Source organism: Hibiscus syriacus, unplaced genomic scaffold (genome assembly GCF_006381635.1).
Source record: "Hibiscus syriacus cultivar Baekdansim isolate YM2019G1 unplaced genomic scaffold, ASM638163v2 tig00015435_pilon, whole genome shotgun sequence".
In the NCBI taxonomy this organism is placed as follows: Eukaryota; Viridiplantae; Streptophyta; class Magnoliopsida; order Malvales; family Malvaceae; genus Hibiscus; species Hibiscus syriacus.
Genome location: NW_024062363.1, coordinates 42,865 through 60,609, shown reverse-complemented (window position 1 = coordinate 60,609; position 17,745 = coordinate 42,865). Strand labels below are relative to the sequence as shown.

Below are 17,745 nucleotides of genomic sequence, written 5' to 3'. Positions count from 1 at the left end.
TGAATGGTTATAAACTTGTACACATGTTGACATTTCGTTGGTGTAGGTCGAAGGCGAATTGAAGTTGTTGTAAAATGTCATGTCATCCGGATATAAAAATAGGGGAAGTTAGGGCTAAATCCGTAATTCCATTTTATTTTACTTCTAATTTCTTGTTCTCGAAAATTTTTTCTCCAAAATCACTTTAAATTTTCTTTATTTTTCTTCAAAATTTCTTTATTATTCTTGATATAATAATAAAGGAAATTACAAGGGGAGCCAAGAATCTGCGGAAGAAAATAAAGGCGGGCCAATCGTTCTTAGTGGTCAAAGCTCTTTTGAATGTAAACCCGATCAGATTGAGGTGATAAGGTTGTCGATGTGTCGTAGTTTGCGCGATGGGCAAACTACGAGTTTGAGATCCCGTGGGGACTCGCTCCTTGAGCAATTGTGATGAGGGAAAAATAAGGATCGGGGTGGTTCTACCTGCTCTGGTATTCTTGCCCCCAGTCAAGTCGATAGTCGCTGCTTAGTATTTCTTCGCCGCCTCAAGGTTTTCGAATCCACCGAGTGTATAAAGTACCTGTTAATGAAAAGCATAGTACGCAATCATCAAAAGAATAATTCAGGGGAGAATCCAAAGAGTTCAGGCTAGAAGTCTTTTCTTGAACCAATGCAAGACAAAATGCATTATCCTGGATGGAGTGTTTAATGTCCCCAATCTTAGGAAATTAAATGCATCCATAAAAATCTCATTAACAGACAAATACCCTCAAATGGTATCAATGCCAGCTTAGGGATAGGGCACCACTGATTATAAGACTGGTCCAACGCTTATTACGAGAGTTCCCTTCTTGATTGGTCGGGAATCACTGTTGTTTTATGGTATGGATTTTTTGTATTTTACTTTCTTGAATAACCACATTCACTAAGGAATTGGTTCATCAAATTCTGGTAGAACTATAATTACTACTAAACCATTTTTTAAATTGTTGAGCTCATTATGAACGAGAATAATCTAAAAGAAGGGCATTTAAACAGAGACTGCTATTCTCTAGTAAACTTGGAATTTGAGAAACTGCAAATGAAACTGCATCCCAGATTCTAATTTTGTCAGTTCAGGACTTCACTTTCCCTTAAGTATCCATGTCCTACATATATTGAACATGGGTATGGAGGTACAATCCTCTTCAAAACAACTGAGATATCCGTGTCGGATGCATACTTTTATTTTGACACTCACCCTCAGAGTCTTAAGTAACTTAAGTTTCTAAATATAATAAAGAAGACACTCACATCAACATTGGCCAGATGATACAGGGGAACTGTCGGTTGAGACAAAATAAGCTCCTCATAGCAGAATGCAGCTTGTTTGTACCTGATATATCAACCAAACAGAAAGCTTGAATCACTGCTATTTTACGATTGGCAACATAAAAGTAGATAATATTAAGCCGTACTAATTAAAACTCACATTTTAGGGAGACGTATATCTCTGCAAGTTCTCTCCAAGCATCATGATCTGCCATAAATCTAGCAAAAGACAAAAAGGGAAATTGAGTGCCATTTGCTCATTTGGAAAGTATCGAATTAGGAAAAATAACTGATAAATCACAAACAAAAAGATGAGTAACTGTGGAAGAGGGGGGAGAGGGACGAGAGTTCTACGAGATATCTCGCATTTCAAGATATTTATTAAGCCACACAAATAGCCACTGAAATATTTCTTTGAGCCTTTTCCATTGCTACTCTCCTATTATGTATTACCTGCCCAATATAGGATTTGTTATCATAGCCCATTATATTTCTCAATAAAAAAGGAACACCATTACGGTTCAGGAAAGAGAGAGAGAAGGGGGAGCGGTGGTCAGAACAGTGGTGGCAGAATGATTACCTGATCAAGTGGATTGTCCTCTAAAAGACTTGAGTAAGCTTTTTCAGCCTCTGCCCACGATCCTGTTACTTCAAGCAACATGCCCTCCAGCCTGCCTGTAGATCATTAAAAAACAAAACCAAAAGGCCATCAAATGTTAAGAGCAAATGATTACCGTCAGCAGCATCCTTCGGAATCCAAACTAATATAGCAACAGTATGAGCTTGTCCATCCTTATTCAAGCCATTACACTAACAAGGTTTAGTGTACAATGCTGGATGAGATGTCAAGAAGAAGCTTAATTCAAGTGTCTAAAAGATCAAAAGTAAGCCATGAATGTGTGAATCACAAATCACTGAATCCGTAGCATAAATTAGTACCAAAATATACATACCCTTTTCATCACACAAACCAGAAACATAAAACATGTTAAGTCGTATACACTTACCAAGCCTTTCGCTCTCTGGAAATATTTTCTGTAAAACCTTTATGCAATCCTGCAACATTAAATTGTACCAATGTAAGACACAACTTCTCAAGTCTACTATCAAAACATCTATGCTAAAAAGCACTATGATTCAAGAAACAAGGTAAAATACAAATAAGCATAAGAACTGTTTCAGTGAAGCTCAAACCAACAATATTTGGTAAGAGTTACACTATTTTGCACATAAATGATAAAAAAGGCTAAAGCCATATCTTTCTAACTAATGGCTTTATAAAGCATGAGAAAACTGTAAGAACAAGCACCGCCTTAAAGAACTCTTTCAATCAAAAAGAAATATTCTTAACATGTTGGAAAGAGAAGCCAGATCAACAATGAGAGCGATTAATCTTATGGCACAATCAGTAATTAAATAGGTAAAAGATTAGAATTAGTTTTGTCCATAAATACAAAACTCCATCTCAAAAATTATTTCTTTAGAGCAAAAACTGACTTAACATAATATAGAAACAAAAGGCTTAAAATCAATCTAAAATTGAAAAACTCAGACAAATTTGTACCTTTGCAACATCAAGACATTGGCAATCTATAGCAGCAATAGCTACCTGCTCATATAGCGTCCATTCTGCATCAGGATATAACTAGTTGTTAGTAATTATAACTGTTCACGAAAAACATGTTATTAATTAAGTGAAGTCATGAGTAACATATGCTGACTAGTCGTAAAAAGACAGGATTGAACGCAACACAGAATATCACATTTCGGAAGATTAGAAAACACTGGTTCTCAAACGCATATTGCCCTCAGTGGTGTATGAAACTCAATACCAAGAGAAGCAACGGATGATGTCACAGCAAATGAAAAATGTATAAACCTAGAACAATTTCTCCTATCTAAATGTGTGCATAAAACTAACAAAATGTCTAAGAAGTACAAGGTAGTACAAATTGTGCATCATCAACCCTTCCTAACTATTTTTTATTACTTCTCAAAACCTCAGCTGAGAATTCAATGTAATGTAAACTTAACCCGACTTGCTTACCAAGCTAATTCTTATTCTACTAGATGCAATTCAAATCAAGTTTTTCACTTTCAATTTATACCCAATCACACCGCCTCACAGTTAATACCACACTCAATTTAACTAAAATATTCGATCCTATTTCGTAAAAAAAGGCATAAAGCTTCAAGTTTTAAAATCAAGCAAATCAGCTTCAGAGGCAGCAATCCATAAAGCATCAAGTTGTTGAATTCAAGCAAAACCGATAAAAGAACTGAAAGACAAAAATCTAAAACCAAAACAAACCCAATTACGAAAACCAATTAAAAAAGCTAAAAATTCAGACCAAACACTTGAAAACCATGGAATTCAAGAAAAACCCAATCTCGCAAATCAACCAAAGAAGATAAAAGAGAGAGGAAACAACACTAACCTTCAGGGCCAAGAGAAGATCTTTTCTTGGAATCGTTTAAGATGGATAAACCATATTTCAAGACTTTCTCTGAATGCCAAACTTTGAGCTTCCTGGCAAGGCAAAGGTACTCCCAAGCACCTCCTCCTCCATTATCTACATGGTTTTCTAACCTATTCAGTTGGGTCTCTTCGGTTTTGCTTACCATCTCTCAATGCAAACGTTTGTTTCTATTGGGGTAATTGTATGGATTTTTTTTTTAGAAAAAAAAATGTAGTCTGCTCTGTTTTCGGTTTCTCTCAATCGCCACTCGCCTGTAGATTGGATCTCCAGTGTAGGGTTGGATAATTGATTCCACTTTTTTTTTTCTTTTTCCATAAGCACCTTCCTTCTTTTGTTGATTGTTTTTGGTATCGTAGTTAATACAAATCATGAATGTATTCCATCTTATTTTAATTAAAAAATAATTCATATATTATTAAAAATAATATACCATAAATATTCGAATTATTATTTAATATGTGGGACCGTAAAGGAATGCAATATCACTATTCGATGATTTATTTTGAATTATTCATATATTATTTAAATAAACGATGATAAATAAAAAAATTTATTTTTAATTATTAAATGAAGTTTGATATATATATTTATATATAAATTTCAGGCTTGTTAATAAATGTATTTATGATATAATTATTAAAAAGAAATCAGGTAATTTATATGGATAGTAAAGTACGAGTAAGTTTTTTTAGCACTGAAATTTTAAAAATAACAAAATGATCATTAAAATTATTATTTTGTAATAAATCAATTATCCGATCGTTAACCGTTGTTAATCTAATCACAAAATTCTGATGTGGTATGTTTGGACGGCAGACTTGGTACCGCTTAACCAACCACTTTGATTCTCACTTAAAAAAACATAAATCTCTTAAGAAAGAGAGAGATCAGAGAGGTCATAGAGAAAGGGATTGCGGAGGAGGATAATTAGAGAGGTGGTAGTTGGAGACATTTGAGAAAAGTGCTTCAATGGTGTCCTCCGAGAAGCTTACAATTAAACTGTGGCAGTCGTAATTGTCGGAGACGATAGTGCCCGGTGTCTCAGAGAGGAGTGATGAATTAGGGTTTAAGGTTAATTTTTTTATAATAAAAAAAAATTGGCTCCATGATCTGTGCTTTTATGTTCTTTATTTCCCTTTTGTTTATGAATCATTTGTTACAATGAGAATATTGTGATTAAAATTAAAAACCATGATTTTGAAGGGATTGTTTTGGGGTTTAGCTTGTTTATAATTAATTTATTGCTTATATTTGAAGTTTTTAATCATTAATGCTGGGGAAAAAACATTGATCTTTATAATGGTGTCATTATTTGATCTTTGAATGGACTATGATACCTTAGATTTTGCTTGCATGTTTAACAAAACCTTTCAAAACTTTTTAAATGCAATTGGTTCATATTATTTCATACCTGAAAGTGTCCTTTCCTAGTTTTCCATCATTGTATGCGCTGCTATAGTTTTTTTTTCCTAATCAGGAGTCCTTTTTGACATGGTTTTCGGCAGAAAATTTTTCAAAATACTGTAGCCAAGCAAGCAAGCAATTATACTTTTAATTTTTCTTGAAGCCTTAGTGTCCAACACATATTCAAATATAAGAAAAGGATATATCACATTCACATCCGAGCTAGCTCGAATTGTGTAGTCTACTTCATATAGGACCTGAGTTTGTTAGCAAAAGTTCCACCTCCAACTTTCAGGTTCCCCATTCTCTTCAATTCCATTGCCCAAAGATTGTGATTACCCTTACTTTGATAGGACCTAACCCAGTTCCCTTACTTGATGCACCCTTAATCTTTCACTGGTCTAAGACTAATTCCTAAAGTGTGCATCGACATCTTGATTTTATAGTGCTATAAGGCTACTTGCCGATGAACAAAAGCAGGATTAGTAGAAAACAGTGAAGCACTCGTTGCAGATGACGGTAAGTGGCCACATTTCCTACACAACAGTAGATAACAAAGAACCTTATATGCTATTGAGTTCATATGGCTGCTTTCACTTTCTTCTATTTCAGTTCTACAAAGTTGGATTACTGACAGAAAAGCAGGCACTAATGTCAAAATCTTAAGCATGTCGCTAACAGATTCACATTCATAATCTCCTGTTATATGCTACTGGGTTCATGCGGCTGCTCTCAAGTTCAATGTTTTTCATTGCTTGTATTTCAGTTCTACAATGTTGGGCAGGCATTATCAAATAATCTTAGGCATGATGCTGAACGATTCATCCTGAAAACCTAATGTTATATGTGCTAATGGTTTCACATGGCTGCTTTCAAGTTCAATGCTTCATTACTTCTATTTTGGTTCTACAACGATTGATGACTAATGGAAAACGGAAAGGCAGGCACTACCAATAAATCTCAGGCATGATGCTAAGCGATTCACTTTGAAAATGTCATGTTATAAGAGCGATTAGGACCATATGGATGCTTTCAAGTTCAACCCTTTTTCATTTCTACAATGTTCGATGACTGACGGAAACGGAAAAAGGCAGGCACTACCAAACTATCTTAGTCATAATGCCAACAGATTCACTTTCATTACTTCTATATATAGGAACTTTGAAAACAAACATCTGCAGTTAAACATGAAAACCAAAGCAGTCCATACCAAAATCCCAATTATTACACATTCTACAATTAGTCTAAGACATTATCAAAATCCATAACTTTGCAACAAATTTCCCAAGAACTTCAAAAATAACCAAAAGAACATGGAAAATAAATAGATCATAGGAAGTACAAAAGTACTACATAATCATTGACCAATTCATCAATTTTATTTCAAAATCCCAAACTATTCCACATTGTTCAATTACTCTACTCTACACAACACCAAAATCGAAAGCATTGGCAATAAATTGAACCCCATCACTACAAATCAAAATCCCCTCAAAGATCAAATAACAACAATGAAAATTCCACCTCACCTTTGTCTCAAACTTCTTCAATCACTTGGTCATAACTTCCACACCGGTCTTCCCAGCAATAATAACAGAGGTAGCCATCCCCAAAAACAACCCATGTTCCACTACACCTTCCATGGAAGAAATCTCTTTCCCAGCTGCAAACCCATCTTTAATTGGATTCTTGAAATACAAATCCACAATGTAATTCCCATTATCAGTTACATAAGGCTTTTCACTACCATCACCTGCTAACCTCAACTTCGCTTCACATCCCAACTCTTTGAACAACCCTTCAAGTCTCACCAAGTTATATTTCCAGCAAAACTGCACGACTTCAACGGGCATAGCCAAACCACTCCCTCCAAGCCCCGAAACAAGCTTACTATCATCAGCCACTACAATGAAAGACGACGAAGCCGCTTCAACCATTTTCTCACGCAAAAGTGCACCCCCACGGCCTTTAACTAAGTCGAGGTTGGGGTCGACTTCATCGGCGCCATCAATGGCGAGATCGATATGGGGGTGCAAGTCAAGGGTGGATAAGGGGATATTGAGCGATGCAGCTTGTTCTTGGGTTCTTTTTGAGGTTGGGATCCCAACGATGTTGGAAAGTTGACCGGTCGAAAGTAGTTGACCCAGTTTGTCAACCACAAAAGCTGCCGTTGAGCCTGTTCCGAGGCCTAGGATCATGCCTGACTTGACTGACTCGACCGCTTTGTCAGCTGCAAGATTTTTGAGTTCATCTTGGGAAAGCACCGGAGCAGATTGGGACCTGATGGAGAATGGTTTCTGGGTTCGGGTCCGTAGGTTGAGAGGGGCGGCGCGTGGGAAAAAAGGGGTGGCGGAGGTGTGGTGGAGGGATAAGGAGGCCATTGTTTTTTTGTTGAATGGAGGAAAAGAGAGAAATTGGGTGTTCTATTATAGCCCTTTTTCTATCTAGTTTCTTTGGTTGGGTTTGGATTGATTGATGACAATGATGGCCTTCGTTGGTTGGATTTTGCTTTGATCTTATAAATTTTGTAAAATTGGTGTTTGGTGAATGGCTAAAGACGAAAGGTTAGGAAATGGTAAATATATATAATTATTCCATTTCCATCTCATTAAAGTTATACCTTAATTTTTTTTATATAGTCAATTTTTAAAAAGAATTTAATTATTTACTTAAACTTGATTTTAAAATTTGGTAAAATTGGCCTATTAGTGAGGTGAAAAGAAATTCTCAAAATAAAAATTGTCAGAGATTATTTTTTCAAATAGGATTCTATCAAAGTAGTTTATATTTTTGCCTTGGGTTTAACATAATACAGAATTTATCAATGTAAATATGTACTTATAATATAGTAGGTTAATTTAAATGAAGAAAAAGAAAACAGATATAAAAAATAATATTAGAAGAAATAAAAACATACACTTACTACGAACAGGTAAAATTTTATTTATTCAAGTAAAACATGTAGGAACTCTGAATAAGACTTTCTAAAACGGAACAAAAAATAAAAATAAATACAAACACGACACAAGGAGATTGCAATGTTCACAGATGAGCAAGTGAAATTTGTTTTATTTGGGAAATCCAATCACCAAAGCACAAAATTTAGTTTTAAAACATCTAGGTGGTCTTCTTTGGTGGTGTATTGCCAGTTTTCCAAGTGAAATTGGTTAAACGATCTGGAATAGAAGCCCCTGCAACTTCATGGAATGGGATCACATCTGAAATTTCTTTCAGATCCTCTTTTGTCAGCTTTACTTTCACTGATTCGATGTTGCTATCCAGATTTTTTATCTTGGTTGTTCCTGCAACATGTGAAAAAGTAAGTCTTTTTTGCTATCAAGAAAATCGAACATACTCGTATCAGACACATATCCGTCCAACACTTGTTATACTAAAATCCTGAGTAACATAGCATGTCCATGTTTGACACCACAGATTCGAAGTTGAAAATGATTGAATGTGACTTACCGGGAATAGGGGAAACATCATCCCCTTGATGAAGAACCCAGGCAAGTGCAAGTTGTGCTGCTGTACATCCGTACTTTTCAGCTAACTTCTCTACTTTCGAATATAAGATCCTGTTTTTGTCCAAGTTTTCTCCTTGAAACCTTGGGAATAATGCCTTTAAAAAAATGGACATTTGTAAGCAGTTAATCAAACTATTTGACATTGTACAAGATTCTAAAACAGAAAAAAGGGGAAAATAAACTTGGAATAAAATTCTAATATATATAGATATGAGGGTATGATCCTCCATATAAAATGAAAAAAGGAACTTAGACCAGTGTATTTATGTCGAACACATATTTATATCCAACACTCACAATTAAACTGTAGGTTAAAGCCATAACAAGGTGAGTTTCCATACCAGAGTATTATTTCCAGGGATAGCCTCGTTCGCTTTTCCGGCAAAGAAACCACGACCAAGGGGACTATATGGAACAATCCCAATTCCAAGTTCCCTGCATTGTTCAACACTTTTAATCTCACAGCAGTTGAAGGACTTAATTGTTGATAGTATATATTATCCAAATTCTTTTCTTTTTCAAGTATCCATGTCCGACATATGCAATATGAACAAAAAGGGTATTGTGTATAATTTCCTCCGAATATATGAAAAGCTTTAAAAAATTTGAATATATTCATATCCGATACGAATTCGAATCAATATAACATTAAAACTCCTTTTTTTTAAGTTTTGATGATTAAAGAATCAAGGTAGAAGAAGAAACCTGCAAAGGGGAACTATTTCTTCCTCAACATCACGAGTCCAGAGCGACCACTCGATTTGTAAAGCAGTTATGGGATGAACAGCATGTGCCCTCCTTATAGTGTCGGGGCTACCTTCAGATATACCGATATACTTTATTTTTCCTTCTTCCACCAACTTCTTCAGTTCTTCCATCTATCATACATAAAATAAATATAAATAAAAGCATCCGAATACATATCATAAGCAAGTATCATACACAAATACTTACAGTATCTTCTATAGGAGTGTTGGTGTCAACTCTGATTATGTAGTAAAGATCGATGTAATCCACGCCAAGTCGTTCAAGGCTACCCTCAATAGAAGCACGGACAAATTCAGGAGTGCCATTGACAACCAGACCATCTGGTCCCATGCTTACGATGCCGAATTTCGTAGCCAACTGCACCTTCTCTCGTGGTAGATGCTTCAATGCCTGCAAAAAGAAAAAAATAAAAAAAATGGATTTCCCAGATTCTTGAATTCCTTTAACTAGTGAGGGATCCAGAGTTGAAATCCGATTTTGTTTGTGCTTATCTTAAAAAATATTTATATAAATTACAAGTTTAGTATCTCGACTATCACTTTTATTTTATTTTGATCATTTAATTATTTTTATCTCAAAATCATATCTAACATTACATTTTTTTATTTAATTTTGATCACATACTATTAAAAATAAACGATGATGTGTCATTATATGGTAATATCATATCATGATTTAAAAAAATTTAAAAATATATGTTACTTTTTTAATGACGGTGATCAAAACAAAACAAAACATAATGTAAAGCATTATTTAAAAAAATAACAATTAAGTAATCAAAATAGAACAAAAATGATAGTTAAAATATAACACGTGTAATCTACCCAAAATATTTTCAGATCCCGTTTTTAACAAGCCAAGAGCAACAAGGAAAACGTAAAACCGTATGGATTCGATATACGAAGCAAGCTATCTCTCAAGCATATCGTCGAACGTCTAGTAAACATAAGTGTTGTACCAAAGAATGTGTACCTTCCCGACCAGGATTTCATTAGTTTTGTGTCCATACATGTCGGCTGTATCGAAGAAAGTGATTCCTCTTTCGAATGCGTGCTTAATGATAGATATGCCAACTTCATCAGACACCGGATCATTGTATGATCCGGAAAGACCCATACACCCAAAACCCAACTTAGAAACCTGCAAACAAGGATAATAAGCGCTTTTATTATCGTATTCGTATTCGAATATGTGTTTGAATAATTTAATAAAGAAGAACAAAATCTCAAACCTCGAGTCCTTGAGTTCCAAGTTTCACTCTAGGAATATGAACAGCCATCTTTTGTTTCCTTCAGTGTTTTGCAGTGGAGGATTTTTCTGATTATAAAACTGAAAACATTCCATTAAATAGAAAAATTATGGGGGCTTTAACTAGAACCTTGTTCTTAGTTATGTCAACTTTGTGACGCCATTAGATATGTCAGCCCAGGCACTATTTTTGAATACCTCCCTCATTGAACATTATGCATTTGAAAAACTATTAAATATTTGAAAAAAAGGAGGCAAAGAAAGGTAAAAGAAAGCTATAGAGTCTTGTCACGTTTGTTATATCCCATTAACAGACACGGCTCTAAATATTATTTCTAATTTTTGCTAAAGGCCAATGAATTTATTAAAGTAATATATATATAATAAATCTAGAAAGAATATAAAGTATTCTTTTTTCAAAAGCTCTCAATTTCTTGACAAAAAAAGGTTCATACCTCTGTATATGCAATGTCTACTGAAGTCTATTGGTTTGTATAAATAAATATATATATATATATTGAATATTAATTCAATCTATATTATTATTATATTAAAAATATAAATTGATATATGTTTAAATGCAATTATCTTTAATTTAAAATATAAATTATATTTTTGAGACTATCTCATCTTTCCACATCCCTAGAATCTCAATCCACCGATAAAAGGTTATATATACGCGTGTACCTTTCTTCTAAAGGTCAAATTTGGAGGATGACAGATTTGACCAATAAAGTAATCAAACTTTGAATTAATTTCATTTAATTTTCTAAAACAATCATTTTAATGTATTTGAACTTTCTTAAAGAATCATATAGGTTGATATTTATATATATATATATATATATATATATATATATAATACACGTGTCAATATATATATTTAAATGATTTTAGTGGCGAGTAACTATTTAAATATTTGTGATTATTAATGCATAATGAGAATGATTTTATTGTATTTTTATGTGATTGTGATTTAATATTGATTTTGTCAATTATTGATGATGATAGTTCATGGTAACGCCCTATGAATAAGGACTAGGAAAAGCATGAGAGCATTATTGCTGAATAAGTTTTAATTGATTGACTAGAAGTATGATGCGTTTGAGATAAATGAAACATGTTTATACTTGATGCTCATTGCTTATACTTTTAGCATGCTTATATTTATGAATTTCATGATGTATATTAGATTAATAATATATTATTGAGCTTGTGAAGTTAAACGTTAGGATGTTTTTGCTCGCAAGTTAGATCCAAGTAATTTGTGGAGCACAGTCATAGTAGAATTTCCAGAATTCATTTTCAGAGTACTATATTCGAATATTTAAGTGGCATGTATATTCATGGGATCCTTATATATATTTGATTTGTAACTCAATCAATATTTTGGATTTTTTTTATTAATAATTGTAAAATGGAGTGTAACATCCTCCATGCCGGGTTAGTGATTAATTTGCAAAGTTTCAACATTTGGTGATTTAAGTAAAATGATGGAAGAGTGTAATGATCTATTTGAGTTATATGGTGTAGGATTGAATTATAAAGAAGGGGAATTAAGAGGGCAAAAGAGTAATTGAGTAAATGAAATAATTAAATATTCCTTAGGGTGATATTATAAATCACGTGGGCATTTGAGATAAGCATTCCAGACTCTTCTCTTCTTCTCTTCATTCTCCAACCGTGAAGCTTGCAAGTAAAGGTAAGAATCTGAACCTTGGTAGTTCCTTTGATTTTTAGCTTGGAAATTGAAGTTTGGATGTTATATAAGCTAAAGGAAAGCTTATATGACATTAAGACAACAAGATAAGTGTTTTAGAGATAGATTTGGAAAATGAGTTGTTAGATGAAATTTTGATATGGATGAGTTTTTGAAGTTTGAATAAGATTTTTGACTTGTCAATAAGCTAACTAAGAAGCATGAGGTGTTAGAATTCAAATTAGAACATGTTGGAATTTGGGTTAGATTCTTAAATTCTACATGGAGAATTAGATTTCTAAGTTTTAGAAATATTTAATGGATAATAATTAGCTTAAGTAAGAGTATGCAAGTTAGGAAATAAGAAAGAGGATGATATATGAAGTATTAAGCTGAAAAGAGTGGATTTTCGGGCATAAAAGAGGATTCTGGGCAGAGTGCATCGATGCATATTCATAGTGCATCGATGCATAAAGTTTAAAACCCATAAATTATTTGAAGGTGTATCGATGCATTGGTAATGCATCGATGCACTCTTTTAAAATAGAAACATCGAATGCAATTAGTGCATCGATGCATAAGTCATGCATCGATGCATCCCAGTAATAATACAACATCGAATGCATTTTATGCACCGATGCATCAGTAGTGCATCGATGCATACCCTCATTAAAGGATGAAATTGGCTTTTCTATGAGTCTAAGGAATGATAGTTTAGAATATATTAATTAGTATACTGATAAGTATCATTGAATTATTATGTAGATACTGAGCCTACACGAGTTCGGGAACAATCTACAAGTAGGATCGATCGAGGAAAAGGCAAAGAAATATAGGTGAGTGCATATGCATAGCATAATTATAGAAATATACTCCATTCTAGACTTGTGATAAGTCTAGATTTTATATCTTGGTACATGAGCATATTTTGTATTATGAGACATGACATGAGTTCATATAAAATGCATTATATGACATGACTATGTGGGAAAAGTTATGAGCTATGTGAAAAGGTAAGAATTTACATGTCTACGCGATATAGACTCCGTGAAATGTAAAAACCCATGTTATGTAGATGAGAACTATAGGTATAGTTGGCATGCCAAGGGTAGAGGGTTTACGCGGTCCTTCGGGACATATGTATATTCTTTGGAACATGTGTGAAGTCTTGAAAGACACATACTTGATCCTTAGTATATGTATATGATTCTTAAGGAATTCTATGTGGTCCTTATGGACATCATTATATGGCACTACGGTGCAATTCTACGCGGTCTTTCGGGATATATATATATTCTTTGGAACATGTGTGAAGTCTTGAAAGACACATACTTGATCCCTAGTATATGTATATGATCCTTAAGGAATTATATGTGGTCCTTATGGACATCATTATATGGCACTACGGTGCAATTCTACGCGGCACTTCGGTGCATTTATACGAGCTGTGGTGACAGCATAGTGCACAACCTCACATTACTCAGATACCTTAGGTTCTAAGTATGATATCATGGGCCAATAAACTTATTAATACAAAATTCATGAATGTTAAAGTCATACGCTTACAGGTATGGATATTGATGATGTAGACTACATTGATTAAGTACATGTTTGCATCTTATTTCATATGATCATGACATTTTCATTACATTGCCTTGTTATTATTATTGCCTCACTAAGTCAATGACTTAGCGTGTGAGTGTTTCACACGTAGGATCCGAGAAAATAGACGAGACAGGTGAAGCAGTTTGACAACGTTACTCCTGCAACCACCAGATCAGAAGCAACTTAATCAGTAGGTCATTTTGTTATGTAAATGGCAGTTGGCATGTAATTAAAGGGTTAAGTTGTGTATGCTCTGAATATTTTGGTACACTTATATTACAATATGTATATTATCGTATTTTCTTAATATAAGTTCAAATATTTTGCTATTATTTGTTAAAAGTTGTGTTTTAAAGTCAATGTAGTATCTCTGACTCATATCCGGGTCGGGTACGGGTTGGGGGTGTTACATGGAGCTTTTGATTTTTGTAAGCATGTTTTATTGTCATTTTTTATTTATCGATGTTTTATATTTTTGACTCGGATAGGAAATTTTTTAATGTAGGGTCACTTTAGTGGCTTAACGTAGCATAATAGATCCATCTTATAACGAATCAAGTTTAGAGTGTTACAAGCATGCTTATATTTATAGATTTCATTATATATATACATTGGATTTGTAGTATACTACTGATCTTATGATGCTCAATCTTCGAATATTTATGTTTGTAGATTAATAGACCTAATTAGTTCGTAGAGCACATCATTGCGAAATTTCCAGCATCCTTATTCAGAGTACAACATCCAAGTACTATAGGGAGCATGTATATCCATAACAACCTTATATGCTTACCAGCAGCAGTTGCATGAGCGACGTGGTTAACACTGAGTGTAAAGGCACCCATCCAGAGATTATAATGGTGAGTCTGACACATGATTTTTGATGTTATGAAAAAGCTTGTGTCATGTACCTCTTCACCTCCTTGTTCATTTTATCATCCCACCTGACGCCTTGAATGTTCTACCAACTCCAATGAAATTGATGTGGGAAGCCCCAATACTGTCGGAGTCGAGGATTGGAGCTGAGTTATTTATGGATTATATATTTTGATTCTAATTTAAAAGCTAACCATCATCCTAAATATTCATATCAAATCTAATTTTTCTATCATCTCTCATCTTCTTCTGCAATAGTAATATCAGCTTCTCTTTCTCTCTCCTGTAATGTGTTTATTAATAACAAAACAATTCTTCCTATGTATACAATAAAAATTTCAATGACTTTTGCTACTATAATAATCCTGATCACCATTTTTTTTCTAAGCATTTCATAGTAAAATAAGAAATTGTATTAATATTAGATATAAAAATAATATATTAACTAAAATAGAAAAGAAGATAGAAATTGATAATTAAATAAATAAATAGTAAGTTTCACCGTTTCTATAGTTATTTCTCAAATGGAGTTCTCTCTCTACATAAAATTCGTCGTTCGTTCGTTTTTTTTTGGTAATTTGTGCAAGAGAAAATCGCCTCAGTGACCAAAAAAAAGTTATAATATACGATTTTAACCAACTTTTTTTGGATTTGCCAAAATGACCAACAAATTCGCAACGCGAATAAAATCGCAACGCGATCCCCAGAATCGCAAATCAGTTTCCAGAATCGCAAATCAGTTTCCAAATCGCAACGCAATCGCAAATTAGTAAAATTCGCGATCGCAACGCGAAGAAAATCGCGATCGCAGTACAAATCGCATACAAATCGCACGCGTATTAATCGCAACGCGAATCCTATAAATCGCAACGCGTATCCGTAAATCGCAACGCGTATCCGTAAATCGTATGGTAAATCGCAATGCGTATCCGTAATCGCAACGCGTATCCGTAAATCGCAACGCGTATCCGTAAATCGCAACGCGTATCCGTAAATCGCACGATAATCCGTAAATCGCAACGCGTAAATCGCAACGATAATCCGTAAATCGCAACGAGAATCTGTAAATCGCAACGATAATCCGTAAATCGCAACGAGAATCTGTAAATCGCAACGATAATCCGTAAATCGCAACGAGAATCTGTAAATCACAATCCGTTCCTATCCAACGACATCCTTCCCAATCCGGCAACAGGTTTTAGTTTCGCAGCTCGTCTGTTTAGTAAATTAATTTACAACCATGAAATCATCTAATGTTGATCATGTTTGGATAGATTTGTGTTTTGGAGGGTCATGGGATAATGTTCATGGTGTTTTACAATATATGCCTTTACCCATGAATCTTCAACTAAAATTGTCTTTACAAAAGTTAACTTATGAAACTCTAATGCTACGTGTTTCAAATAAATTGAATTTAGAGCCCTAAGTGGATTTAGGCTATCTTATCAGAGAAATGGTAAAGTTTATTTGTTAACCGACAATGAAGATGTTGAACGATTCATTGCTTACATTAGTGTTTCACAAGATGATGTTACATTGTATGTTGTTGAACCTAGAAGTAGTATTGTTGGGTCAGTAGCGGTAGTAATCAACTAAGTTTTCTCAAAACCCACAACCTTTCTCTAATCCAAATCCCAATCAACTTTCAGCACCAAATTCCGGTTTTCGTATTGACCAGTTAGACGATGATGAGCCAACAGAAAAATTGTGAGTACTAGTCAGTATTCGAAATTTGGTCTTGGTCAATATCCGGACTTTGATATTGGTCAATACACGGATTTTGATGATGTTTCAGAAGAAGAAACAGACCATGCGTGTAGATATTGATATTGGTCAATACCCGAATTTTGATGATGAAACAGCCGTTGCCGAAGAATGTAATGTTGATGATAATGAGGAGGAAGTTACGACTGTGAATGAACATGTTGAACATCCATTCTGTAATTCATAATCCTGAAGAAGAAAAAGAAGAAAAAAAAGTCCCCGAAGAAAAGAAAATGCCACGGGCGTATAACTGGAATATGCCAGAATTACTTCAGATACCGGAAGAAGAGTTGATAAAGAAAGCAGTTGATTGTTACACAAAGTTATTCGTATCAAGAAAGATGATTGTTTTGATACAAAGGAAGACTTGAAGATAGCTTTTATACGAAATGTGTGGAAGATGGCTATCAACTAAAAGTTAACAAATCAAGCAAAGATCGTTTCGAAACAAGGTGTATGATTGACAAAAAATGTACGTGGCGTATGAAGAAAGCATTTGATTGTTACACAAAGTTATTCGTATCAAGAAAGATATTGTTTTGATACAAAGGAAGACTTGAAGATAGCTTATATACGAAATGTGGAAGAGGCTATCAACTAAAGTTAACAAATCAGCAAGATCGTTTCGAAACAAGGTGTATGATTGACAAAACTGTACGTGGCGTATGATTGCAAAGAGAATAAAAGATTGCAAAATGTTTCAAGTTAGGACTTTATTGATAACTACTGTTCAAGAACCCAGTTTTTCCTCACCATAGACAGGCAAACAAAAAGGTGTTGGGTGGTTTTCTGGCTGAGTTAATGTTTTTGAATGGCAGGTATATCGGGATGAAATATGACTGACATGAATGCTCGTTCAAGATTAGTATACATATTCTCAAGCTTGGAGAGCCAAATGTTATGCCTTGGAATTGTTGAGGGGGTCGCAGAAGCATCGTTTGCCCAACTGCCGGCTTATTGTCACAATTTAAAGCTGAAAAATCCTGGGTCGGTAACTCATATCAAAACAGATAGAGATGGACGCTTTGAGTTGCTGTTTATCGCCATTGGTGCTACGGTTAGTAAATCAATATAATTTGTT

General features: G+C 34.2%; 2 protein-coding genes and 1 pseudogene across 2 annotated transcripts; all 3 read right to left on the bottom strand.

Annotated features, from left to right (window-relative positions):
- Window positions 1-306: 306 nt before the first annotated feature.
- LOC120207892 lies at window positions 307-4,083 on the bottom strand (annotated as a pseudogene).
- Window positions 4,084-6,527: 2,444 nt separating this feature from the next.
- Window positions 6,528-7,666, bottom strand: LOC120207891 (probable ribose-5-phosphate isomerase 3, chloroplastic). Its single transcript, XM_039207296.1, has 2 exons — window positions 6,699-7,666; window positions 6,528-6,639 (listed from the first exon to the last, which is right to left on the bottom strand). Exon 1 carries the CDS (start codon window positions 7,556-7,558, stop codon window positions 6,728-6,730), a length of 831 nt encoding a protein of 276 aa, XP_039063227.1. The 5' UTR covers window positions 7,559-7,666; the 3' UTR covers window positions 6,528-6,639; window positions 6,699-6,727.
- A 565-nt stretch (window positions 7,667-8,231) lies between these two features.
- Window positions 8,232-10,811, bottom strand: LOC120207890 (perakine reductase-like). The gene is made up of 7 exons (XM_039207295.1): window positions 10,704-10,811; window positions 10,445-10,612; window positions 9,659-9,862; window positions 9,410-9,582; window positions 9,046-9,139; window positions 8,646-8,799; window positions 8,232-8,479 (listed from the first exon to the last, which is right to left on the bottom strand). Exons 1-7 carry the CDS (start codon window positions 10,749-10,751, stop codon window positions 8,295-8,297), a joined length of 1,026 nt encoding a protein of 341 aa, XP_039063226.1. The 5' UTR covers window positions 10,752-10,811; the 3' UTR covers window positions 8,232-8,294.
- Window positions 10,812-17,745: the final 6,934 nt, after the last annotated feature.

Excerpts from the sequence above, each read along its gene's own strand:
- LOC120207890 (XM_039207295.1), bottom strand. The coding sequence starts at position 10,751 with ATGGCTGTTCATATTCCTAGAGTGAAACTTGGAACTCAAGGACTCGAG. Across the intron at positions 9,583-9,658 it reads ACACTCCTATAGAAGATACT|ATGGAAGAACTGAAGAAGTT; the intron begins GTAAGTATTTGT and ends TATGTATGATAG. Across the intron at positions 9,140-9,409 it reads GAAATAGTTCCCCTTTGCAG|GGAACTTGGAATTGGGATTG; the intron begins GTTTCTTCTTCT and ends TGAACAATGCAG.
- LOC120207891 (XM_039207296.1), bottom strand. The coding sequence starts at position 7,558 with ATGGCCTCCTTATCCCTCCACCACACCTCCGCCACCCCTTTTTTCCCA.